Here is a 21517-nt window from a genome sequence, read left to right on the forward strand (position 1 = left end):
CTACTCGTAACTAGCATTAGCATTATTATATCATTTATGCATGCACTGCATTTTGGGAATACTTCTCTATCGCAATTTAAATAGTGGGCTATAGCCAGCTAATTCATTATAATCATTGTCACTATCATTATCCTCACTATCACTGTTGCTATTACCACTAACAGTGCTCCGATTGTATCATTTTAATCATGTTATTGTTATTATTGTTGTTGCTGATCTCATTATAGCAATGAACTCATGGCTGCCAATCTTAATATGCCTGGAGTCAGGCTATCAGGCGACCTTCTTATTTTGCTACCAAGAGCCCACAATTCGTAATCCCCTCTCAGTTTGGCAATGGAATGGAATTAAACGACCCACCGTTCTGCTATTATTAGCTACAAAGTGGGAAACGGACGAAGAGCTGCTTTCCCTCCCACTGTATATTATTCCCGCTCATGCATGCAGTCTTTCCCACGTTTCTAGCTTCCTCCCTTCTACCAACTATATTTATTAACATTAATATTCTATCCGGTTGTCAAAAGTTTCTTCCTGCAAGCAAGGCATCGATGACTCAAACTTTTCAACTAGTCCTCTCGAATTTTAAAAATTAGGGACCGGGGGTACCCGTCCTCCCGCGCCCACCTCCCTTTTTCTAAACGCTTTCTCCTCGTTTCAAACCGTCCACCCCCAAACTTTATGAAAGCTGGGCACCACCCAAAGTTTTTCTCCCTTTCGGTCCGGTCTCTTTGAGAGTTAGAGACCAATCAGCTTAGAGCTAACCACCATTTCTCCTCCCATATTGTCAACATAAAGCCACACTTTCCTTGTCCCCTCTCCACGTTGTTAGAAATCTCTCCGTGCGTCTCGTAGTAAACTAGAGGCTTCTTATTGCCGCTATGGGAACATCGTTTTAGACCGAGCCCATAGAGAGATGGTCTAAGTTTTCAGCTACTAACATTTATGTCTTCTAGCATGCGAGACGCTACCATAAAGTTAGGGTCCCACGTTGTTGGACGCCAAGCTTTGCTGGCTATTTCTGCGTTAGACCGAGGTTCTGATGTTGAATTCTTATCGGGCTTTTGGCCAACTCCAAGCCATGTCGACCGACCATTCCTTCTTGACCTGGGTCACTTTTTCCTTTATTCACCGATCTTGATACCGGTCCCAGTAAATTTACAGGAATCCATACGGACACTAGCACACGCACGTGGCTAATCTAAGAGGAACTTATAAGAGGAATTGACGCATGCATTTAAGATACCATCCAATTCTCTGTATATACGCTATCCTCGTGGGTTAAAATTTTTATAATCAGATCGAACATAAAAAAAATTATTACCAGACTGTCATCACCTATCACATCTTCAAAGTACATTATGTAAATATATATATATATTAAAATATTAAAAAAATAGAAATAGATAAGCTCTAGATGTTTATCAATACTGTTCAAATACTCTGAGTTTATCCATTTTTATTTTTTTAATATTTTAAGATCATGTACATTTACGTACTAGGAATAGCAAAATCGATCCGATCCGATGGATATGCATCCTATCCAAATCCGATCAAACCTAAAAAAATAAGATTTGACTGGATTTGGATAAAATCCGAAAATTGTAGCATGGGTATGGATAGGATATTGGTAGTGCTGTTTTCTACCCGAATTTAAATCCGAACCCGATCCAAACCTATGGGTATGGGTAATACTCGAACCCATATCTGAATATATATGTTTATAATTCTATTTTATAATTCTGTTATGGTTGATAATATGCATAAAATTATTTTAATTATTTATACGTTCTATGTTGTATTATAATTTTATTTCTATGTTTGATTTTTATATACCTGGACTTATAAATTATGTTCTATGTTTAATTGGTAACTTTATTTTGATTGATAATATGTATAAAATTATTTTGATTGTTTACCTTTTTTTTGGATATGGGATAGGCATGGGGCGGGTATGGATTGGGTATAGAAAAATGGGTTACCCAGTATCTCCGAACTCAATAGATATGGAGATGGGTATTTTTTTTTTTATTCGATCGGATATCGGGTAGGATTTGTGTATAGGGTATTAAGTTCGAGTTTGAAGATGGATAGTACAATATCTGATCCAAATCCTATCCATTGCCATCCTTATATATATGTCAGAGATGTCGCAGACGATGACGATCATAATTTTTTTTATGATCGGTCCGACCACAAAAGTTTTATCCATGTTTGTGGATGTAAGATAAAGAGCACCCTAAAACCCCAAAGAGTATATATTTATATATTTAAGAATGGAGTGTCTTTGTAATGGGATTCCGAAACAAGAAATTGAGAAACATTATGGCATTATAATAACAGAGACCTTTATTGATGGCTTAGGACGCCATGACAAAAAGTTTAGTTGGTAGCAAATACATCCACGCGCAGGACAAGATCATGCATGCCATCCATACAGATACAGGCTTCCTAAATAAAACACGTGAAGACATTGAACAAACCTGAACTAGCCCACTCTGCCGACTTCTCCTCTTTATGATTTATCATTACATGGAATGCTTCCGTTTTTCCTTTCTATTTTTATTTTTTTATTTTTTCTTTGGAGAAGGGACCAGACGTGCTTGTTTGCAGGACCTCCTTTCCCATTCTCTTTCTTGCCATCGAAGGAGCCTTGTCGTGGTAAACCATCCTGCTTGGTTAATCCGTCCGAGTCAAATGGAGCCAAAGACACTGGGAACGGTAGGTGCGGTAAACCATCCTGCCGACTCGGGTCCACACCAATGTGTGCCCACCAGCTTCACCTTGAAGTTAACTGGTATTTGACGGAGGATAAACGCCTTATCAAAAAAAAAAAAGACGAGGAGGATAAACCAGGTGCTATTATTTCAATGACTAGACTGTCCTCGTATTGAGGTTGTCAGTTGCCTATTCTGTGCACAGGATGATCTATGAGAGGACAATAGTGTAGCTATCAGCTGTTGGATCCTAGCCGATGGTAAAGCCAACTTAGGCTTAGCACTAGACTTTAGCTTCACAAAAGCTATATTAAAAGCTTCAATACCACTCGCGATCATGTGATTGTTTTTTGTATTCAAAGGATGTTGGACGCTTTGGCTGGATTTCATCCCCAAATTCAACGTGGAAGAATCAATTAACTTCAGCTATTCAGGATCAAGTAAGGTCATGTGATCAATTGTAAACAGTCGTAGCGCCGTTTTTTGAGGAAGGGGAATACGAATTTTATCTTGCCAATGAATTTACCTAGAGCATGTCAGTACGATCCAGAATAAGATGCTGTGCTGCAGATACATGCCAGCACGAATCATACAACCACAGAGATACAGATGGATGGACATTCGCTGTTATCTGTGACTAATACGTATGCTACTTCCATTATAATTAACACAATCAAATTTCTAGTCCAGCAAGTAATCGAGTTTTTTTTTTTTTTTTTTTCAAAAAAAAATCAAATGCCATCAAAGTTTTTGCTAAATTCCTTGTCCGAAAATAAAGCTCAAATGCCATCAAATGTTGCATTCACATCCAACAAACTTATTTGGGTTTCATAATTCAGATACTCAAGAAGCAGAATACTAGTTTAATTTGAATTGCTAGGCGGTAAGTTATGATATGGACCATTTATTGAAGACAAAACTGGTAGCAAGGCATCTAATTTAACACATAGGTACTATCTATTTAGCCCTGGCAGCTACAAGATGAAGAAGAAACACAACCCTCTTAGCCTTCTCTCAACTTCCAAAATTACACAATCCTTTGTGCAGAAAATGATCGGCGAGCAAGTTTGAGGAAAAAAATGTTTGAGAAGTAAAAAATAGTCTCCTTGATGTGGGTGGCTGGGGAGATTAATCCAGAATCCAAAGTGATGCACCATAGTCCATAATCACAACGAAAATATATCGATGACCAAAATACGCATACTTCCTACTACATATATGCAGGAATATAGCTTTCACATGAGTACCGATGATCAAAAGTCCAGGTGCAGGTCTGATCACAAAGTATATCCTATGCCAGAATATTTACAATCATCGGATGGCTAGACGATACATAAATAAGACAGTTTTATATATGAAAAAGAGTAAACTTCTCATATATGTGCTGCTGCTTCAGCAAATCCAACTCTCAGCTTCCCATAGTCAAAAACTGTGTGATACGCTCCCATGAAGACATCACCCAATATCCTGCAGCATGTGCAATACTCGCATGAGAAACTAACCAACAGCCTACAAGAAATAAGAGACTGTAAAGCTACGGCAGTTTATACCAGAGGGGACCCTGAGGTACATCCAAGGCAGTAAACCCACTGATGCACTGGGTGGCTGAACTTCCAACATCTACTTTAAGAATGTACTGCACCCAATAAGAAAGAACAGAAATAATGGTGAGGGGACATTATTACAAGCCATCCATTGCAGCATTAACCTAAAATATATTGGTCATCGTCAAACATATCTCGATATTGTGTTCATTAAAGAGACTGCTGTTATAACACAATATATGAATTACTGAGCTTAAAAATTAAAAAATAAAAATGCACTTGAAGAAAAAGAGGTGTTCTACAAACTACAGTACTGTTTTCTGGGCACCACGTTTATTCCCTTTAAGAAACACATAGGCAGCTTTGAGGCAAAACAGAAATATTTAAATTGTGTTCGGATTTTAGAAAGAAACATCTTCATATAGGAAACTAGTCACATGTACAACTAACATGAGGCAATTACTCAGATCAGTTCAATAATATTTTAAAAGAGGTTATGGTTTTTGCTTCTCTTGGCAATCAAAAATCCAACAACTACTGTTCTTTGTAGCTAATATTTAAGCATGACTTAGGCCACATCATCATGTCATGCATACCCTGACCGTAAATCTCCCCAAGCTGCTGTTCCTCCGAAATCATGGTCTATGGAACACTCAGGCTATTCTTTTCTAATATATACAACATTCACCATATACATCTTATCTCACCAACTATTGAAGCTCTCGAAACAGGTTTCTTCCAATATGGCCCCAAAACCTCTTTTAGCAGTTCAAGAAGATGGAGGGCATTCAACAGAAAGAGGAGAATAGGAAAAGAACTCCACGTTACCTGGAAACTCCACCTTTTAGGTTTACAAAATTGTCTGCAGTATTGGACACACAAAGACGTGGCAGGGCACAAGAAGATATGGATGAACACTGCACTTCGATTGTCATGCCATCTCCAACAAAAAGTGCCAACATTCGGCACTTTTTTTTAAACAATGTTAAGATACTTGAGTTGATAAATAACTGCAATGACCAAACAGCAAACACAGAATCTTGCAGTTCTTGAGGATGTATCCACCACAAGTAGCTTAAATCTTTCACTAAGAATGAATCTTGAACCAAACTTTAATTTTGAATATTTTCATTGGCTGTGAAACTAACAAAGGTCATCCAGATAATAACCAATAATCCATATTAGTATCTGGCTACTGACATGGAAGCTTTGGACCATGTATCATCCATGGCATTCTCCGTAAGGTTCATTTTCTACAATAAGAGTTTAAACTTCAGAACAGAATAAACATGTTGGGTATGAGATAGAGAAGGAAACCTAGCATGGTAAAGCATCAATGCGGTGCATGGGATGCCTCTAACAATGTCCTACATTCTAGCAAAGGGCCGAGTTTCATTCTCTAATCCCATAGTCTACCACATCAGTATCGATCTTTAGGCATCACAAGCCAGGTAAAAGCTTGAACTCACCTACATCTGTTAATTATAAGGATTCCACAGCCCAACTAGCAATCTGTTTCCCAAACTTCTGTTTGTTTTTGTTCTTGAATATCTGTTTACTAACCCACCTCACCTTACCTAGGACCAGTCTTATATGACAAGGATTAACAAAACTAAATACTTTCTTCCCAAGAAAAATAAACAAGATACTTCTAATTCCTATTTATCCGCTTGGCAGCCCCCCTCCATTGAAGTTGTTCCTGTTGTTTTACTTAAGAGCAAAATCCATCCACTTCACTTTGAATTCAACTTCTTATTGATGGACAGCATGTTCAAAAGATAAAGATGGTCTTATCAAAATAACATACGATAGACTGCATTGGTGTTGCAAGCCCCTTCAAGATAATCCTAGTGAAGGACATTAGCTAATCTACTTTCATAAGCCAAGAAAAGGCCTAGATCTTACAACAGGCCGTCATGTTCTAATATATGTATAAAACCCAAAGTAAGACCTGAAAGAGTTCCAGTATCAATCTTATCTCCATAACTGATAGATATTCTAGGGAAGGATGGATGGTTGAGCAGCATGACTCATATTGTTTCATCTTGACAAAATAACATGAATGTAGATCATGCTCTTGCCAGATTATGGCAAATAATCAGTCACATGAAATAGTCTATTAGTATGTAGTTATTTGATTCAAAAGCTAATCAGCAAACAATACTGTCTAGCCTGGATAACATAAACAAAGAATCTTTTTGGTTTTCAACATTGGAGAGCATGTTTCTCTGTTCTTTTGCTGTAGATTTCACAAAAGTTTGCTTGGAAAAATCCCAGCCCAAAGACAACCTAGTATCAAATTCGTCCACAAAATAACAAGGGCCTTCAGGAAATTTGAACACTACAATAAAGTGAAAATTAAATACTTAACCATGATGTGTTAGTAATAAAAGAAGAAAAGCCCATGAATCCAAAAACAGTCTATCAAAAAGACGCCTGCTCTGGCCATTGTCTTATTAATGAGCATTCCGGATGCAACTTCAACATTTTTTTTGCAATGCCACTACTTGTAAAACATAAATAGATTTAAAATAACTAGGTGATAAAATACAGCTCAATGTACCTGCTCTGGTTTCAGGTCAAATCTTTTGCCACCAATAGTGAAAGAAACGGTAGGCATGGATGGGAGGCTATCACAGTCTACAGCAGATTCCCCCGTGGGACTAGGCAGTCGCTCACATAGCTGCATGCAATTCAAGATCATGAAAATAAAAATAAAACAAGAAACTCTTACCGTCTTCCACATTTTGGCTAGTAGCTTTACCTGATTGATGTAGTTCAACACCTGTTCAAGTGTCTGGTTCTGCACAAGTTGATTTTGCATCCATACAACTGCCATCTCACAATATGTGCACATACCATTTCCCAGACCACCAGTTGATCCATCTCTTTTGCCATTCACCACACTCTTAATGCCCATACTGTGTAAACAGAGATAAAATCAAGCAAAAAAGTATAAACATTTATGTAAATTGAAGTATAATAAAAAAGGTACATGCTGAAAGAAAGATAAATGAAGATTATGTAAATGATTGACTTCTAACCTAACTCCATGAGTCCCATCAAAGGCACACAGCCCAACCCGAGAACAAATTTTTGCAGGCTCTTCCTGCAATTTTTTTTTTTTAACCAAAAGATATCAACAAATCTTGTTGTGTAGCAAATACTGCTGTACATGAGTATGACAAAATCAGTCTAAAAGATCTATATAACAGCAAATATCATAAAGGACCTTTTCCATCAGCATTTCCATAATCTTTTCCCCATACTGTGAGACCATTGCTTTGCATTGTTGGCTAACAACACCAGCAGCTCCAATTTTTTGATTAACTTCTGCAATGATGGTCTGCCAAGAATATGTCACAGAGGATCATAATTAAAAGATGATCGAAAAACAAAAACAATGCCTCAGCCAAATGATGACCTTTGGTTCCAATTAATTGCATGTTTGACCAGAAATCACAGTGAGATGTGATGGAAAGACATACAGCGATATGAAAACCAAAGACAACATAGCCATGATACTGCCAATCAACAGCAGGCAGAAATACGTGGAAAAAGACATTCTGCTGTCACTTTACTCAAGGGTATCTGAACAAGTTATCTACTGAAAAAAGAAAGACACAGATTTTAGCATAACTTAGAAAATTATCGCTAGTCATTTCCGAGATTCTCCTTTTTTTTTTCCTCTGAAATGTTCACTGCATTATTGAATTTCCTCTCTGATGTCTTATTTCAGACCTTCAATATCTCTCTTTTTCCTTGTCTCTGATAATGTCTTCCTCCAGAACTTTTCCATGAAATACGAATACTCACCATCGTCAAACCAACATCAAATGCTTGTGTGACCATGTCACATTAGAAAATATTATGGTGCTTCAAAAGAGTTTGCAGACGTCATTTATTTAACACCAAATAAAGAAAGGAGTACCAGAAATATGAGTGAACATACAAAGATGAACACTCAGTGTTTCATAGAAGTGCAATGAGTGGCACTATGAACATAACCCTAATAAATACACACAACATTCTAAACTTGTATCAAACAGCTCGAAATCTTACTATTTCTTTATGAACATGGTCCACCACTTTGAACCAAGAACATTAAGACAGATATCCAGACCTTTGACAGATAAAGCCATGTCCACTATGAACATGGCAGTAATGTTTACAAATTCATGCCACAGAACAAGTTGAATGCATCAACAGGATGACAAATCATTGCTGCTGAATTTTTTCACAGAACATATATGATTTGTGCTGTAACAAGTTAAATCACCATAGCAGAAGTGATATATCACCAGGTTTTGACAGAATAAGGCGGAAAAATTATGTTACTGCAGTTCTACCAAACGTGAGTGTATCATGAAGACAATTTATTGATATATCTGTTTTGTTATTGTGCACTACCAGACACATGTACACATGCTTATAAGACAGAGGCAGACAGACATCAATAACTATGTACTATATTGCCATCCTCGAGGCACAAAGCATGCATGTCTCACATATAATCAATGTGATGAATGTTGATGGCTGTTGTGTTTAGAGTGGCAGGTTTAAATAGATTACATCCCCTTGTACCCCAATGAGGTCCCTGGCCAAAGGAAAGCGGACCTGTTAAAGTATAAAAATCATATTTTCATTGAATGAAGCATTAGAGTTCTGGAGTACTAAATGATGTAAGGCATGAACATGACTTGGCTCTTGCAATGAAAGGGTAAATTTTAAAATAAATGATAAAATTATAGATGAATGCCTTTATGGTCATATGAAGCAGGTTATAAGTATCAATGCTTGCAATGAAGACTCAAAACTAAAGGAAAAAAAAATGAAGAAGAACTGAAAGAAACAAAGGGAGGCTATAACCACCAAACATAGATACATACTGTTGGACCAGCAATCAAAGAAGTTCCAGAATCTGCAATTGCTTGACATCCGTCTGAACAGAATCCTGAAGAATCCAAGTTGTAAGCATAATCAGAATGTATAAGAGAACATCTAACTAGACTAAAACACTTCAAACCAGAAAAAATAGCGTATCAGAGAATTAGCATGAACTACCAGTTGTCTGACCACCAATGAGGACATCTCCCATTTCAAACTGCAACCAAAAGGTTTTGAGATGCAGAAGTTAAATCAAGTGGATAATGGGTATAATATGACAATGTACTAATAAAAATTATTTAGGGACAGGGTAAATATGATGAATCTTGTGCTAATGGGAAAAACAATCAGGGATCAACCTGCCAGTAGCCTTTCTGAGTTACAGGGACATATGTGTGTTCACCCCTAAAATGCTTTCGGTCCATCCCTCCGAACATAATTTCGCCTCCCTCCCCTTCCTCAGCATTCCGGTTAAACCAGAAAGAGAAAACAGGTTCTTTAACAAGACTCTGGTTAACCATGTTATCCCTGTAAAATGGTCCGGTTAAACCAGAAAGAGAAAACAGGTTCTTTAACAAGACTCTGGTTAACCATGTTAACCCTGTAAAATGGTAAGTCAGTAAGCCGGTAAACTTATATATCTGATTCTCTCATTGGTCTAATAACACTATACAGCTATACATAAGCTCATGTTCATGGAGAATTTACAATTATTTGAAGTTCAATCCCCCAGCACAAAACATCAACAATGAAACATAAACAAAGCAACAAAACATATATTGTTGTCAGAACTTTGATGCACAAGAGGGCTTGTCAAGCCTTAGCACTCCAAAAGAGCAGTTCCATGATATAGATTCGTGATATACCTGCCCCTTGGCATGGCGAGTTGATATCTCGCAAAGGACAGGCATTGTAGGAGGCTAGGAGCACCTACAAGTATTGAAAAACTAGAAGTGCTAAAATTTTCAAACCTGAATTGCAGAACACCTCCTTGATCATATGAAAATTGAAAGGGCATAACAAGCGTTTTGACAGTTCACTGGTTGCAGTATCAAGTAATTGTCATTATTACATAATATGGCATGTTATAGGCAGGGCCGGTCCTGATATTTTTTAGACCTAGGGCTAAATGAAAAAAAGGGGCCTTCTCTAATAAAAATTAATATATTTTAAATATTAATTATTATTGAAAAATTAATCCACATACAATAATTTTCTATAGATATATTCGTTAAGCAACGTGTAAAACCTATCATTAACCTATTTAATTATTTTTTTTATTATAATATTGTAGAAAACCAATTTTGCATCCCATTAGAATATTAATGCAGGGCCTAAGGCCTAGAGCAGTCGTCCAATTCGACCTGCCCCTGTGCTGGCCCTGCTTCCCTCCTCTCTGTCAATCTCTTGAAACTGGTTTACTCACATTCCTCGATACCCTATGATGCTTGCCACAAGGGGTCACAAATATGATTCGCAAGGATCATCGAATCTGATCTACTGATTCACATCTTTTGTGCATGGCACAACATCTCTATGAGGCACTTATCCCATTCTCTTACCCTCTCACTCCCTGGCAGACGCAGACGGAAAAAAAAAAAAAAAAAAAAAAAAAGGGGCCTGGGGGCCTGGGGCGGTCGCCCGCTTTGACCCGCCCCAGGGCCGGCCGTGGTTATAGGGCACATGTAAGTCCACTTGTAATCAACAATTCTACAGGTTATAAACAATGAATAGACAACTTTTTCCAACTGAATGTCTCTTTTTTCCAGAAATCAATTCTTTCAGTCAATTAGAATATTTTTAATCAAATTGCTGCTTTAATATTTATCTATAAATATGTGGTTTGACCAGATATTGATCTATAACACAGTTTACAGAATTTTTCTGGATGAAAAAAATATCAAGTTTTGCATAACCAAAAGAAAAAGGGTCACCAAATAAGTCCAGAGATTTAGATGTAATTCACATTCTCAAAACAAAATATCAATATATTCTATTAAAAAACAGTTAAATCCACCTAAAAAAGATGGCTTTCAATCCTGGCATGCTTTCATGCATTTCATATCTCATGGCTACCTCAGAAGATGCATGGAGAGGTTAAAATAAACCTAGATTGGCATGGATTCCAACCGTATAATATGATTAGGAGTAAGTCAGAGCTCAATTACTATTAGTCAAGTCTAAGATAAACTCTATGTTTGTTCATTCAGAAATCTGTCTCACAAAATTCTTCCTTTAATTATGTCATAATTTCACAACACATGAAACTTGCATGTCTGTTTTGGCTGACATCTTCTTTTTCAAAATTTCCATGTCTGTTCATTCCCATGCATTCTTTGAGACCACTTGTATACTGAAGATTCAGTTGTAGCATATTAGCCACAAAACTATACCAGTGCTGCTCACTTCATATGTCAATGGAAGTTGTCGGATTTCCTTGGAAATGTAAGAAAATAAAATTGAGGTTATGGGTGATAACATGCATTATGACTTCATAAGTTCTAGAAGCCATCTACCATTATTACATCTACAGGGACCTTGTTTTATATTTATGTTTTTGCATTTGACCTTGATGCTGATCCCAAGCCCAAATGAAAAATGTGGAGGGTTAATATCAAGTTGACAACTGAAAAAGCATGTCAAACATGAGGTCCAAAGAAATCATGAATACCATGGCATCCCTGTTTCACACAATACACCACTATTTAACTCAAGTGCACAAAGAAGAGGGAGAAGGGTTGAGAAACCTGAAACAACATCACAGGCAATAGTAATGATTGGCAAATGAGGATTTATGAAGTTTATCCAAAGAGTTGGACAAGGCTTGATGGTTATGTTTATTGATCTACCAAATTGGGAAGCATCAAGTAGCCATAACACACACATATGGTCAATCTAATGCTCAAATAACTAATTATTCTCAATCATTTATTCTGGCCAATGTGACTAAAGAGTTTTCTGACACTTTATTTACCATGTTTTACCTTTTCTTTTCAAGGCTTCGGCATGTTTCAACCTGCACCCATCCAAAACAATCAACATATTTCTAACTAGGTTTGAGCCATGAGGTTCAACAAAATGAAGTATAAACATTGAATTGCATGGGCTAGCAGAACTGCTGTGCGATTTTCCGTCACAAGTTGATAAAATAAAGGGCCTATTTACCTTTCAACATTTCACTGCTTGTCCTTTTTCTCTAAATAATTGAATTATCATTTTTATTTTGACCAATTATCAATGGTCAAATCTAGCTAAGGAAAGGAATTTCAAACAAGCACTAATTCCAGCAAGTTCAGAAAGAAAATGACATAACAACCAAATAATTATGAGTACACAAGTTATGATTGTATACCACACAGGCACCACGTTTCCAACTGAGATTTCTTTAAATCCAAGCCCAAGTATTCCATCGAATTTCGCAACCATGAAAGTGATACTCGGCTCTCTAGTGGCTTCAATAAAAACCTGAGAAAAGGTTTTGATATGACATATTCAGTCCATAAAATATCTAAAAGTCAGAAACACATAATATTTGAGGGAGTTTCTAATAAATTCCAGACCTGATTCTTGATGGTAAGCTCACCAACTGTAACATAGTCTTGGCTGAAGAAACCTGATACTGATCCCGTTCCATAGTGAATATTTGCAGACCCCCCTGCTCAAAATATCAAAAGACATAATGTCAAAATGTTCTTAAAAGAAGGTCAGAAACCAAATCTTGTGAGATGAAACAAAAGATAGTGTATTACTATGATAAGGTACTTTCAGTGCATGCAATTGTGTTTAATCAACAAATCTTGAATAACAATAATGATTAGACCATCAACAAAGGGCTTATTGAACTACAGCCATGCAGTTAAGTGCATGCTTCCTTTTCCTGTGTGGTTATAATAAACCATAAATATATACACACTACTCTGTTGACCCTGATATTAACAAGGCTAGATCTAATGACTCTGGTCCTTCTTTACTTCCCTTTAAATTTATTTTCAATATTTTTTGACTGTCTATATACACACATCTGTATGTATGTATGCATGCATGCACGTATATGTGCATGTGTATATATATGCTTGTGTGTGTGTGTGGAGTGATAGAGCAAGAGAGATAAATAGGAGGGCAATAGGTTATGTTAATGCATAGAACACTAAAGTACCTTCGTCTGTTCCAATTAACTTTCAGTTAAACATCTTGAGTTACTTAGGCACTCTATTTCATCACATTTGGGTTCCATAAACGTCTTCATAATGTACAGTTAATGTTGTAAATTTTTTGTGCCTAGCATCCAAACTAAATATCCAATAATTGTGTTCCTGATCAGATGAAATCTATCCGAAAGAAAATTATCAGAGTTCTCATAAGCTTCTTAAGTTTAGCAGAGGGAATCTTACTCACTAGTGATATCTTAAGTCTTCAAAACTTGTTTTCAGAAAATTAAGCTCAAGCTTTGTTTTTCTTGAAACGGCTTAGAAAGTTCTGCAATCTGATCTTAAAAAGAAAGATCGGATGAATTCTTTTCATGGTTCAAACTTTCAAACAAGATGCATTTGTTTTCACCAAAGTAAGTCCAAAATGACATCCAGTATTGGGATGAGTGGTTTTGATCAGATGCCAGTTGGCTTCAGTCAATTCCAACCGAAACTGACCGCTGTAAACCGAAAGCAACATAGATAATACCTGACAGCCTACTTTTGTTTCGTGTTTCATGAGTCTCTTTCTCATAATTGACACAAAAATCTACCCAACCAAACAGAAAGCACGCTACAGCCACTCCTCGGTGTTTTGTCCAGATATACTCTGACCCTAAAAGTCTGAAGGCGATCGTGTTTTTTAATACACAAACATTGATGTATTGGAAAGAAATCACCGAGTGTAACTTCTAAAAATGTAATCAACAAGAATAAGGCTAGCCAACAAAAAAAAGGGAAAAAGGAAACCAAGAATGTTAGGAAGGAGAGGCAAACCATTCTTCTCATAGGTGCTCGAGAGGGTCGACTTGTATTTCGAATGGAAATAGCAAGCAACCTGCATATATCATTGAGTAAAAAGAATTATGGAAACATCGATGGACACAGGAAGCTCATTTTCTAGGGGGAACGACACCACTGGCATTGCGCCAACCGAACAAAAGATTGCTCACCGAGAAGTAGCACTTGGACGAGGGAACCCAAAGGTTGGAGCTGCCGGTGTCGAAGATCACCGTGAAGTTCTGTGCCGGCGAGCCGAGCCCGATCTCGCCGAAGTACTGGGCGTTCATGTAGTTCTTGAGGGCGACGACGTTACCCTCCTCCCCCGGTCCCACCGGCCCCACCGGCCCCGGCTCAAAAAACCCATATTTCCGGGCGGCCAGCGCTGCCGCCGCCTCCTTCCTCACCGCGAGCCGGGCCGCCAGCCGGCTGTTCTGGTCCAGCGCCTTCTTCTTGAGCCCGATCCGGAACACGCCATCGGCCGACACCGGAAAGGCCAAAGAAAACAAGAGGATCGAAAACACCAACACAGCACAGCCCCTCTTTCCCATGGACGAGACCTGCTGACGCATCAAAAAGAGAAAAAAAAAAAGGGGAAGATAAGCTTAAAGAAACTGTGACAAGTATCCAGAAAAGGGAGAAAAAAGGGCAATGCCACCACCACAGCGACGAGATGAAGGAGGAATGGGAAATCGGAGATGGGGTGAACTGGGAAAGGTGGGTAGGGATAAGAAGAGGGAGGAGAGGAGAGGAGGGAAGAGGAGTGGGGACCGAAATTAACGTGCAGGGGCCCGGCTCTAGCTCACCTCACGGTACGTGGATGCAGATGGTTAAAGGAAGAGTGGGATATCGCTGGACGAGAATCCGAGGGGGAGGGAGGATAGGATAACGGGAATATATGTGGGATACCCAAGTATTTTATCATGTGGTAAAGAGACGTTGGGATTGCGAAGGATAAGTTGTCGGCGAGAGTGAATAAGTGGGTTTCTGTGGCATGAGAAGAGTGTTGGGAGGATAATGGCCAAGGTTTGGGCCCAGGGCGTCCTTGTTTCTTCCCCGCTGGGCGACAGGGTGGGGCCGAGTTCGGGTGCGCTTGGCGGGGGTGGAGTGATGGAACTGACAGAGATTCCTCTGCTGTGTTAGGAGCTATTTAGGGTCCTACAATCATTGCATCATATTAAGTTTGAGATTACGTAGTAGGATTCGTGTCACGGTGGGCGATCCCAGTGACAAGCAAATCGCGTAGTTATGGTATGATTATCTTATTATCACATGATTTAGTAAAATTGGAGCATGATGAGCTCCTGATGGCTCCCACTGGGAAGCAAGGAAATCGGAGAGGATGATAATAATGTGTTGTGGAAGAGGACAAAGAACCCTTGCTTGGTGTTATATAAAAATGGTGGCTTGAGAGCCAAGACAATAGAGTCCAGGAAACTAATTATAAATAACAATTTCTAAACTAAGGTGACCTCCAAGTAAAGATTAAAGTCTGTTCTTAGGCTATCTGGAAGAAAATATATAGAAAGGTTGGTGATAACCATAGAAGATTGCTTGTTAGTTAAAGATGATGGTGCAAAAAAGCATTGTATTTATGTCACCCTTATTTTTTAAGCTTATTTTGAATCCATTATCATAAAGGCCAATATGGATAAAAGTAGATCAAATATTATCCGTCTGTATTCATTTTCATAGTCAAATCTATTCAGATATGAATAGAAATTTGAAAAACTGGCTAATATACATATCCTTCGAGCAAAAATAGATATGGATATTGTTGGGTATAAAATCTCCCCCTAGCCGAAGTTCGTGAGGGGAGTGACCCTTCGGGGATCCAACTGACTTCCGACCTCCGGCAACATCTCTTCAAACCTCTCGGACGGCCGAGCCTCCACCACACTCCTAAGTTTTGCCGACGGACAGGCCCCCGCCAGCGTCGACCGGATTCTTCGCGACGTCCGGACTCCTACGGGAGCCAGACCTCGCTCACGACTTCACCCCTGACTGTGATAACAGGTAGGCTTCGCCCGAGCTCCTACGGGAGCCGGATCTCGTCCCCAACTCCGAATGCAGAAAGGCTTCGCCCGGACTCCTATGGGAGCCGGACTCCGCCCACGACTCGAGCTGCAGGTAGACCTCGCCCGAGCTCCTACGGGAGCCGGATCTCGTCCCCAACTTCGAATGCAGAAAGGCTCCGTCCGGACTCCTACGGGAGCCGGACCTCATCCCTGACTCTAATTGCAAGTAAGCTTCGTCCAGACTCCTACGGGAGTTGGACTTCACCCCTGACTGTGATTACAGGTAGACTTCGCCCAAGCTCCTACGGGAGCCGGATCTCGTCCCCAACTTCGAATGCAGAAAGGCTCCGTCCGGACTCCTACGGGAGCCGGACTCCGCCCACGACTCGAGCTGCAGGTAGACTTCGCCCGAGCTCCTACGAGAGCCGGATCTCGTCTCCAACTTCGAATGCAGAAAGGCTCCGTCCGGACTCCTACGGAAGCCGGACTCCGTCCATGACTCGAGCTGCAGGTAAACTTCATCCGGACTCCTACGGGAGCCGGACCTCATCCCTGACTCTAATTGCAAGTAAGCTTCGTCCGGACTCCTACGGGAGTCGGACTTCACCCCTGACTGTGATTACAGGTAGACTTCGCCTGAGCTCCTACGGGAGCCGGATCTCGTCCCCAACTCCGAATGCAGAAAGGCTTCGCCCGGACTCCTACGGGAGCCGGACTCCGCCCACGATTCAAGCTGCAGGTAGACTTCGCTCGAGCTCCTACGGGAGCCGGATCTCATCCCCAACTTCGAATGCAAAAAGGCTTCGTCTGGACTCCTACGGAAGTCGGACTCCGCCCACGACTCGAGCTGCAGGTAAACTTCATCCGGACTCCTACGGAAGCCGGACCTCATCCCTAACTCTAATTGCAAGTAAGCTTCGTCCGGACTCCTACGGGAGCCGGACTTCACCCCTGACTGTGATTACAGGTAGATTTCGCCCGAGCTCCTGCGGGAGCCGGATCTCGTCCCCAACTTCGAATGCAGAAAGGCTCCGTTCGGACTCCTACGGAAGCCGGACTCCGCCCATGACTCGAGCTGCAGGTAAACTTCGTCCGGACTCCTACGGGAGCCGAACCTCATCCCTGACTCTAATTGCAAGTAAGCTTCGTCCGGACTCCTATGGGAGTCGGACTTCACCCCTGACTGTGATTACAGGTAGATTTCGCCCGAGCTCCTGCGGGAGCCAGAACTTGTCCCAAACTTCGAATGCAGAAAGACTCCGTCCAGACTCCTACGGGAGCCGGACTCCGCCCACGACTCGAGCTGCAGGTAGACTTCGCCCAGGCTCCTACGGGAGTCGGATTTTGTCCCCAACTTCAACGGAAAGAAGACTCCATCCGGGCTCCTGCGAGAGCCGCGCTCCAAGCTCCTCTCAGATGGGTAGCCAGTCACATCTCCCCATCAAACACCCCAGCCGAACTCCGGTCGATAGGCCTAGACCCCCTGGCAGGCCGCAGCAACGGCCACGACTCTGCTCCACCTCCTGCGATGGATTCCACGCGGCCCCATCACTCCCTGGCAGGCCGCAGCAACGGCCACGACTCTGCTCCACCTCCTGCGATGGATTCCACACGGCTCCATCACTCCCTGACAGGCCGTAATAATGACCACGATCCCGCTCCACTTTCTGCGATGGATACCGCACGATTCTTCCATTCTCTGGCAAGTCACGACAACGGACGCCGCTCCGCTCCCCGTGGCAGACTCCACGTGGCACGCCCCGGTGATAGCCACGGATCCGCTCCACTACTCTCTGCAACAAATTTTCCCTGACTCCAGCCGGCCCACTGCCAGACGGTTACAGGCATCGCTATCAGTTTGTTGCCCCCTCCGCCTATAAAAAGGGGGACCCCAGATACGTTATTCTATAAGCTCTCATTTTTACCTAGAAACTCTGCAAAAATTTTCGTTCGAGCACTCCATTCTTGTTGAGGTAGAGAACTGACTTGAGCGTCGGAGGGTCTTGTCGGAGCAACCCCACCTCCGGTTTAGACTTCTTTTGCAGGTCCCGACGGCGACCGCGACTCCAGCTCCTCCAGCGTAGGCGGATTTTTGCACCAACAGGATTGGCGCTAGAGGAAGGACGCTGTATCTTCGCAGTACCCTTGTTCTTAAAGGAGCGCCAACGGAACTGCCCCTGGGCATCTTTTCCGGTGCCCTCTCCTCCTTCATCCACTTGGTCTTTGCCCGATGCCTCCCCGCAAGGCGTCCACGCGACGATCCACAGCCTCCGCGGCCAGATCTCAGGCTCCGACCTCGCCTCCAGTTTTTCAACCTTCTCCTCCTCCTCCGGCAACGGCGGTCGGCACGGAGCAATTTGATCTGCTAGCACAGCAGGTCAGGGGCCTCACTGAAGCTGTGCAAGCCATGCAGCAGCAGCAGCCGCAGGCATCAGTACGCCTGGAAAGAGCGTCACCGGAACACCAGAATCCGACGGTGGGGCAGGCCACGTGGGCCAGCCGCCCCGTCTTTTCTGGAAAGACGAACCCGAGGGTGGAGAGCCCTCAATCGGATCACGACTCCACCCCTGGAAGATCCTTGCCCTCATTCTGTCAGAGGACCCTCGAGACCCGAAGTCGGAAGGATTTTCTGGACCGTAGACTCCAGGAGATGAACTGGCGGATCGAAGAACTCCGCCACGCTCCCCCCGCCTATGGTGAGGATATTTGCACTGACCTCCCTTTTTCTCAAATGATCATGCAGGAATCGATCCCGCCAAACTTCAAACTCTCCCAGTTCGAAAGCTACGACGGAACTTCGGACCCAGTTGATCATCTGGAGGCCTTCCGGATGATGATGCTGCTTCATGGCGCACCCGACGCTATTCTGTGCCGGGCCTTCCCATCCACCTTGAAGGGAGTGGCAAGAAACTAGTACTCGGCACTGAAGTCGGGTACCATCTTTTCCTTCGATCAGATGAGCCATCAATTTGTGGCCCATTTCGTCAGCAGCCGGCACCTCCGGAAGGGTTCGGAGTCCCTCATTAATATCAAGTAGAGGGAGGGGGAGTCCATCCGGGCCTACATCAACCGTTTCAATATCGCGGCGCTGAAGGTCCGGAATTTGGACCAATCGGTAGCAATGGCCGCTCTGAAGGGCGGCCTTCAGAAGAATGACCTTTTGTTCTCCCTGGAGAAGAAGTACCCCAGAGATTTTGTTGATTTATTGGCTCGGGCTGAAGGGTACGCCCGAACGGAGGAAGCCTTCAAAATGAAGGATCAGGAGACTGCGAGAGAGCGGCAGACGGGAGACTCGAGTAAGCCTGCAGTCGAAAAAAGACCGAGAGAAGCTCGACCGCATTCTCGATCCCCTCTTGGGCACAAGCATGTCCATACTCCTCCCCGGGTATGTAGGCAGAGAAGTCCGGACCTCAGAGTCCGGTGGGGTTCTCCATCGAGAAGATTTCGCAACTATGCCCCCCTCAATACCTCGAAGACCCAGGTATTGATGGAGGTCAGGGAGCAGCTCCCTAGGCTAGAGAGGATGCGCACACACCCCGGGAAGTGCAACCCCAACAAGTTCTGTCTCTACCATCGCGACCACGGCCATGACACGGAGGAATGCATCTAGCTCCGAGACAAGATCGAGGAGCTCATCCGGCGAGGCCGACTCGACAGGTTCATTCGACACCGGCCTGAGGGTAGAGAAGATCGGCCAAGGGCCCTGCCGCAACCTGAACCGCCAAGGAGGGAGGAGCAGCCCGGAGATCGACCTCCAATCACGACCATCGACTCCATCACCGGAGGCCCTCAAGGAGGAGCAGACCTTCCACAACCATGGAACTCGAAAAACCTGTAAATGTACTACTCACGACTTTACTTTGAATCAAAATTCCTTTCGACTTTGCATGTCTTTCCCTTTCGGCATGGACTTGTTACGATTGGGGGCGACCCCTTCAAACAATTATAACAAGGTCATGTTAGGAACAGGAGGAGAATCTCGTCCTAACATGAGCAAAATGAAAGTCCGATTATTTTAAGGTCGGACCGGGGGAGAGGCCCATATAACGATCCTTGAGCGCCCCCACAGCCATGTTAGGGACAGGAGGAGAACCTCGTCCTAACATGAGCAAAGTCAAAGGCCCGGTTCTCCTAGACCGGATGGGGGGAGAGGCCCTTCAACGCCTTTACGCACCCCCACAGCCACGTTAGGGACAGGAGGAGAACCTCGCCCTAACGTGAGCAAAGTCAAAGGCCCGGTTCTTTTAGACCGGATGGGGGAGAGGCCCTACAACGCCCTTATGTGTCCCCACGGCCACGTCAAGGACAGGAGGAGGACCTCGCCCTAACGTGAGCAAAGTCGAAGGCCCGGTTCTTCTTAGACCGAATGGAGAAGAGGCCAAACAGCTCCCACATGTGCCCCCACAGCCATGTTAGGGACAGGAGGAGAACCTCGCCCTGACATGAGCAAAGTCGAAGGCCCGATTCTTTTAGACCGGATGGGGGGAGAGGCCCTTGCGACGACCCCTATGTGCCCCCACAGCCCCATTGAGAACAGGATGGGGACCTCGTCCTAACCCGAACCGAGATCGACCATGTCAAGGACAAAGGGGGAACCTCGTCCTATCGACGACAAGGACCCGACTGCCCAACGAAATTGGATAAGGAGAAAAGTCCCCTCAATGGCACCTCTACACTTCTATGCGACCCCTTAAAAAGCAAGGGGAGGACCCTCACTCGAAAAGAGGAGGAGAATTGAAAAGGAAAGTGATGAATTACGCCGACAGCAGACGGAAAACAAACAACACCAAGGACCTAAGGAACCTCGTCTCAACAAAGACGGAAAGTTCCTACCTAACATCCCCGGCCTCTAAGAAAACTCTCGAACGCAGGTCAAGAAAACAGCGACACCTTCGAGGCGATGCAGAATCTGGACCACCAAGCTCGAGCCTATGACCACGGACGATAAGAAAAGCAAATTGGTGTGGCAATGATTGGGCACCTCCAGACGACATCGATGTCGGACTAGTCTTAAAGACAAGGAATTCGGCGGACGACAACTTGATACAACACGCGGATGAGGTAACACAAAATCTCCTTTTCATCTCATTCACAAAATATACACTACAAAGCTCGACAGGCTAAAGAAAGAAGAGCAAAACGACAAAAGCAAGACAAAACAATAAAAGAGAAAATGTATGCATGGAAAGAGGGAAGGCCAAAAAGAGTGCTAGGGAAGCTCTGCTCCTTCCGACCTCGAATTATCCGCTTCACCCCTTATCCAGGACTGCCTCAGATTTTCAACTTCTTCTTCTAGCTCTCCCTTTTTCAGCAGCGCATCCTGGAGTGCCCGACGGAGCCGCTGGCTTTCGTTCTCCGCCTCTCGATGCCTCTTTCTCAGGACCTCG

The 21517-nt window shown here is 42.8% G+C and overlaps 1 protein-coding gene across 3 annotated transcripts; it reads right to left on the reverse strand.

Moving 5' to 3' along the window:
- Positions 1-3894: 3894 nt before the first annotated feature.
- On the reverse strand, positions 3895-15089 carry LOC105041016 (aspartic proteinase oryzasin-1). 3 transcript variants are annotated; one of them, XM_010917799.4, is made up of 14 exons: positions 14919-15089; positions 14286-14672; positions 14110-14170; positions 12706-12800; positions 12498-12610; positions 9505-9673; positions 9323-9362; positions 9148-9212; positions 7491-7604; positions 7303-7367; positions 7023-7179; positions 6822-6941; positions 4265-4350; positions 3895-4181 (listed from the first exon to the last, which is right to left on the reverse strand). In XM_010917799.4, the coding sequence occupies exons 2-14, from the start codon at positions 14661-14663 to the stop codon at positions 4088-4090; spliced, it is 1557 nt and encodes a 518-aa protein (XP_010916101.1). In that variant the 5' UTR covers positions 14664-14672; positions 14919-15089; the 3' UTR covers positions 3895-4087. The 3 variants fall into 3 exon arrangements, with proteins under 3 accessions (XP_010916101.1, XP_010916100.1, XP_010916102.1); XM_010917798.4 differs by having other exon boundaries at positions 14774-14921; XM_010917800.4 differs by lacking the exon at positions 14919-15089 and adding an exon at positions 14774-14908 and having other exon boundaries at positions 14286-14675.
- Between the last annotated feature and the right edge of the window lie 6428 nt (positions 15090-21517).

Source organism: Elaeis guineensis, chromosome 3 (assembly GCF_000442705.2).
Source record: "Elaeis guineensis isolate ETL-2024a chromosome 3, EG11, whole genome shotgun sequence".
In the NCBI taxonomy this organism is placed as follows: Eukaryota; Viridiplantae; Streptophyta; class Magnoliopsida; order Arecales; family Arecaceae; genus Elaeis; species Elaeis guineensis.

Excerpts from the sequence above, each read along its gene's own strand:
- LOC105041016 (XM_010917799.4), bottom strand. The coding sequence starts at position 14,663 with ATGGGAAAGAGGGGCTGTGCTGTGTTGGTGTTTTCGATCCTCTTGTTT. Across the intron at positions 6,942-7,022 it reads TGTTGAACTACATCAATCAG|CTATGTGAGCGACTGCCTAG; the intron begins GTAAAGCTACTA and ends AATTGCATGCAG. Across the intron at positions 4,351-6,821 it reads TTGACCTGAAACCAGAGCAG|TACATTCTTAAAGTAGATGT; the intron begins GTACATTGAGCT and ends TATTGGGTGCAG.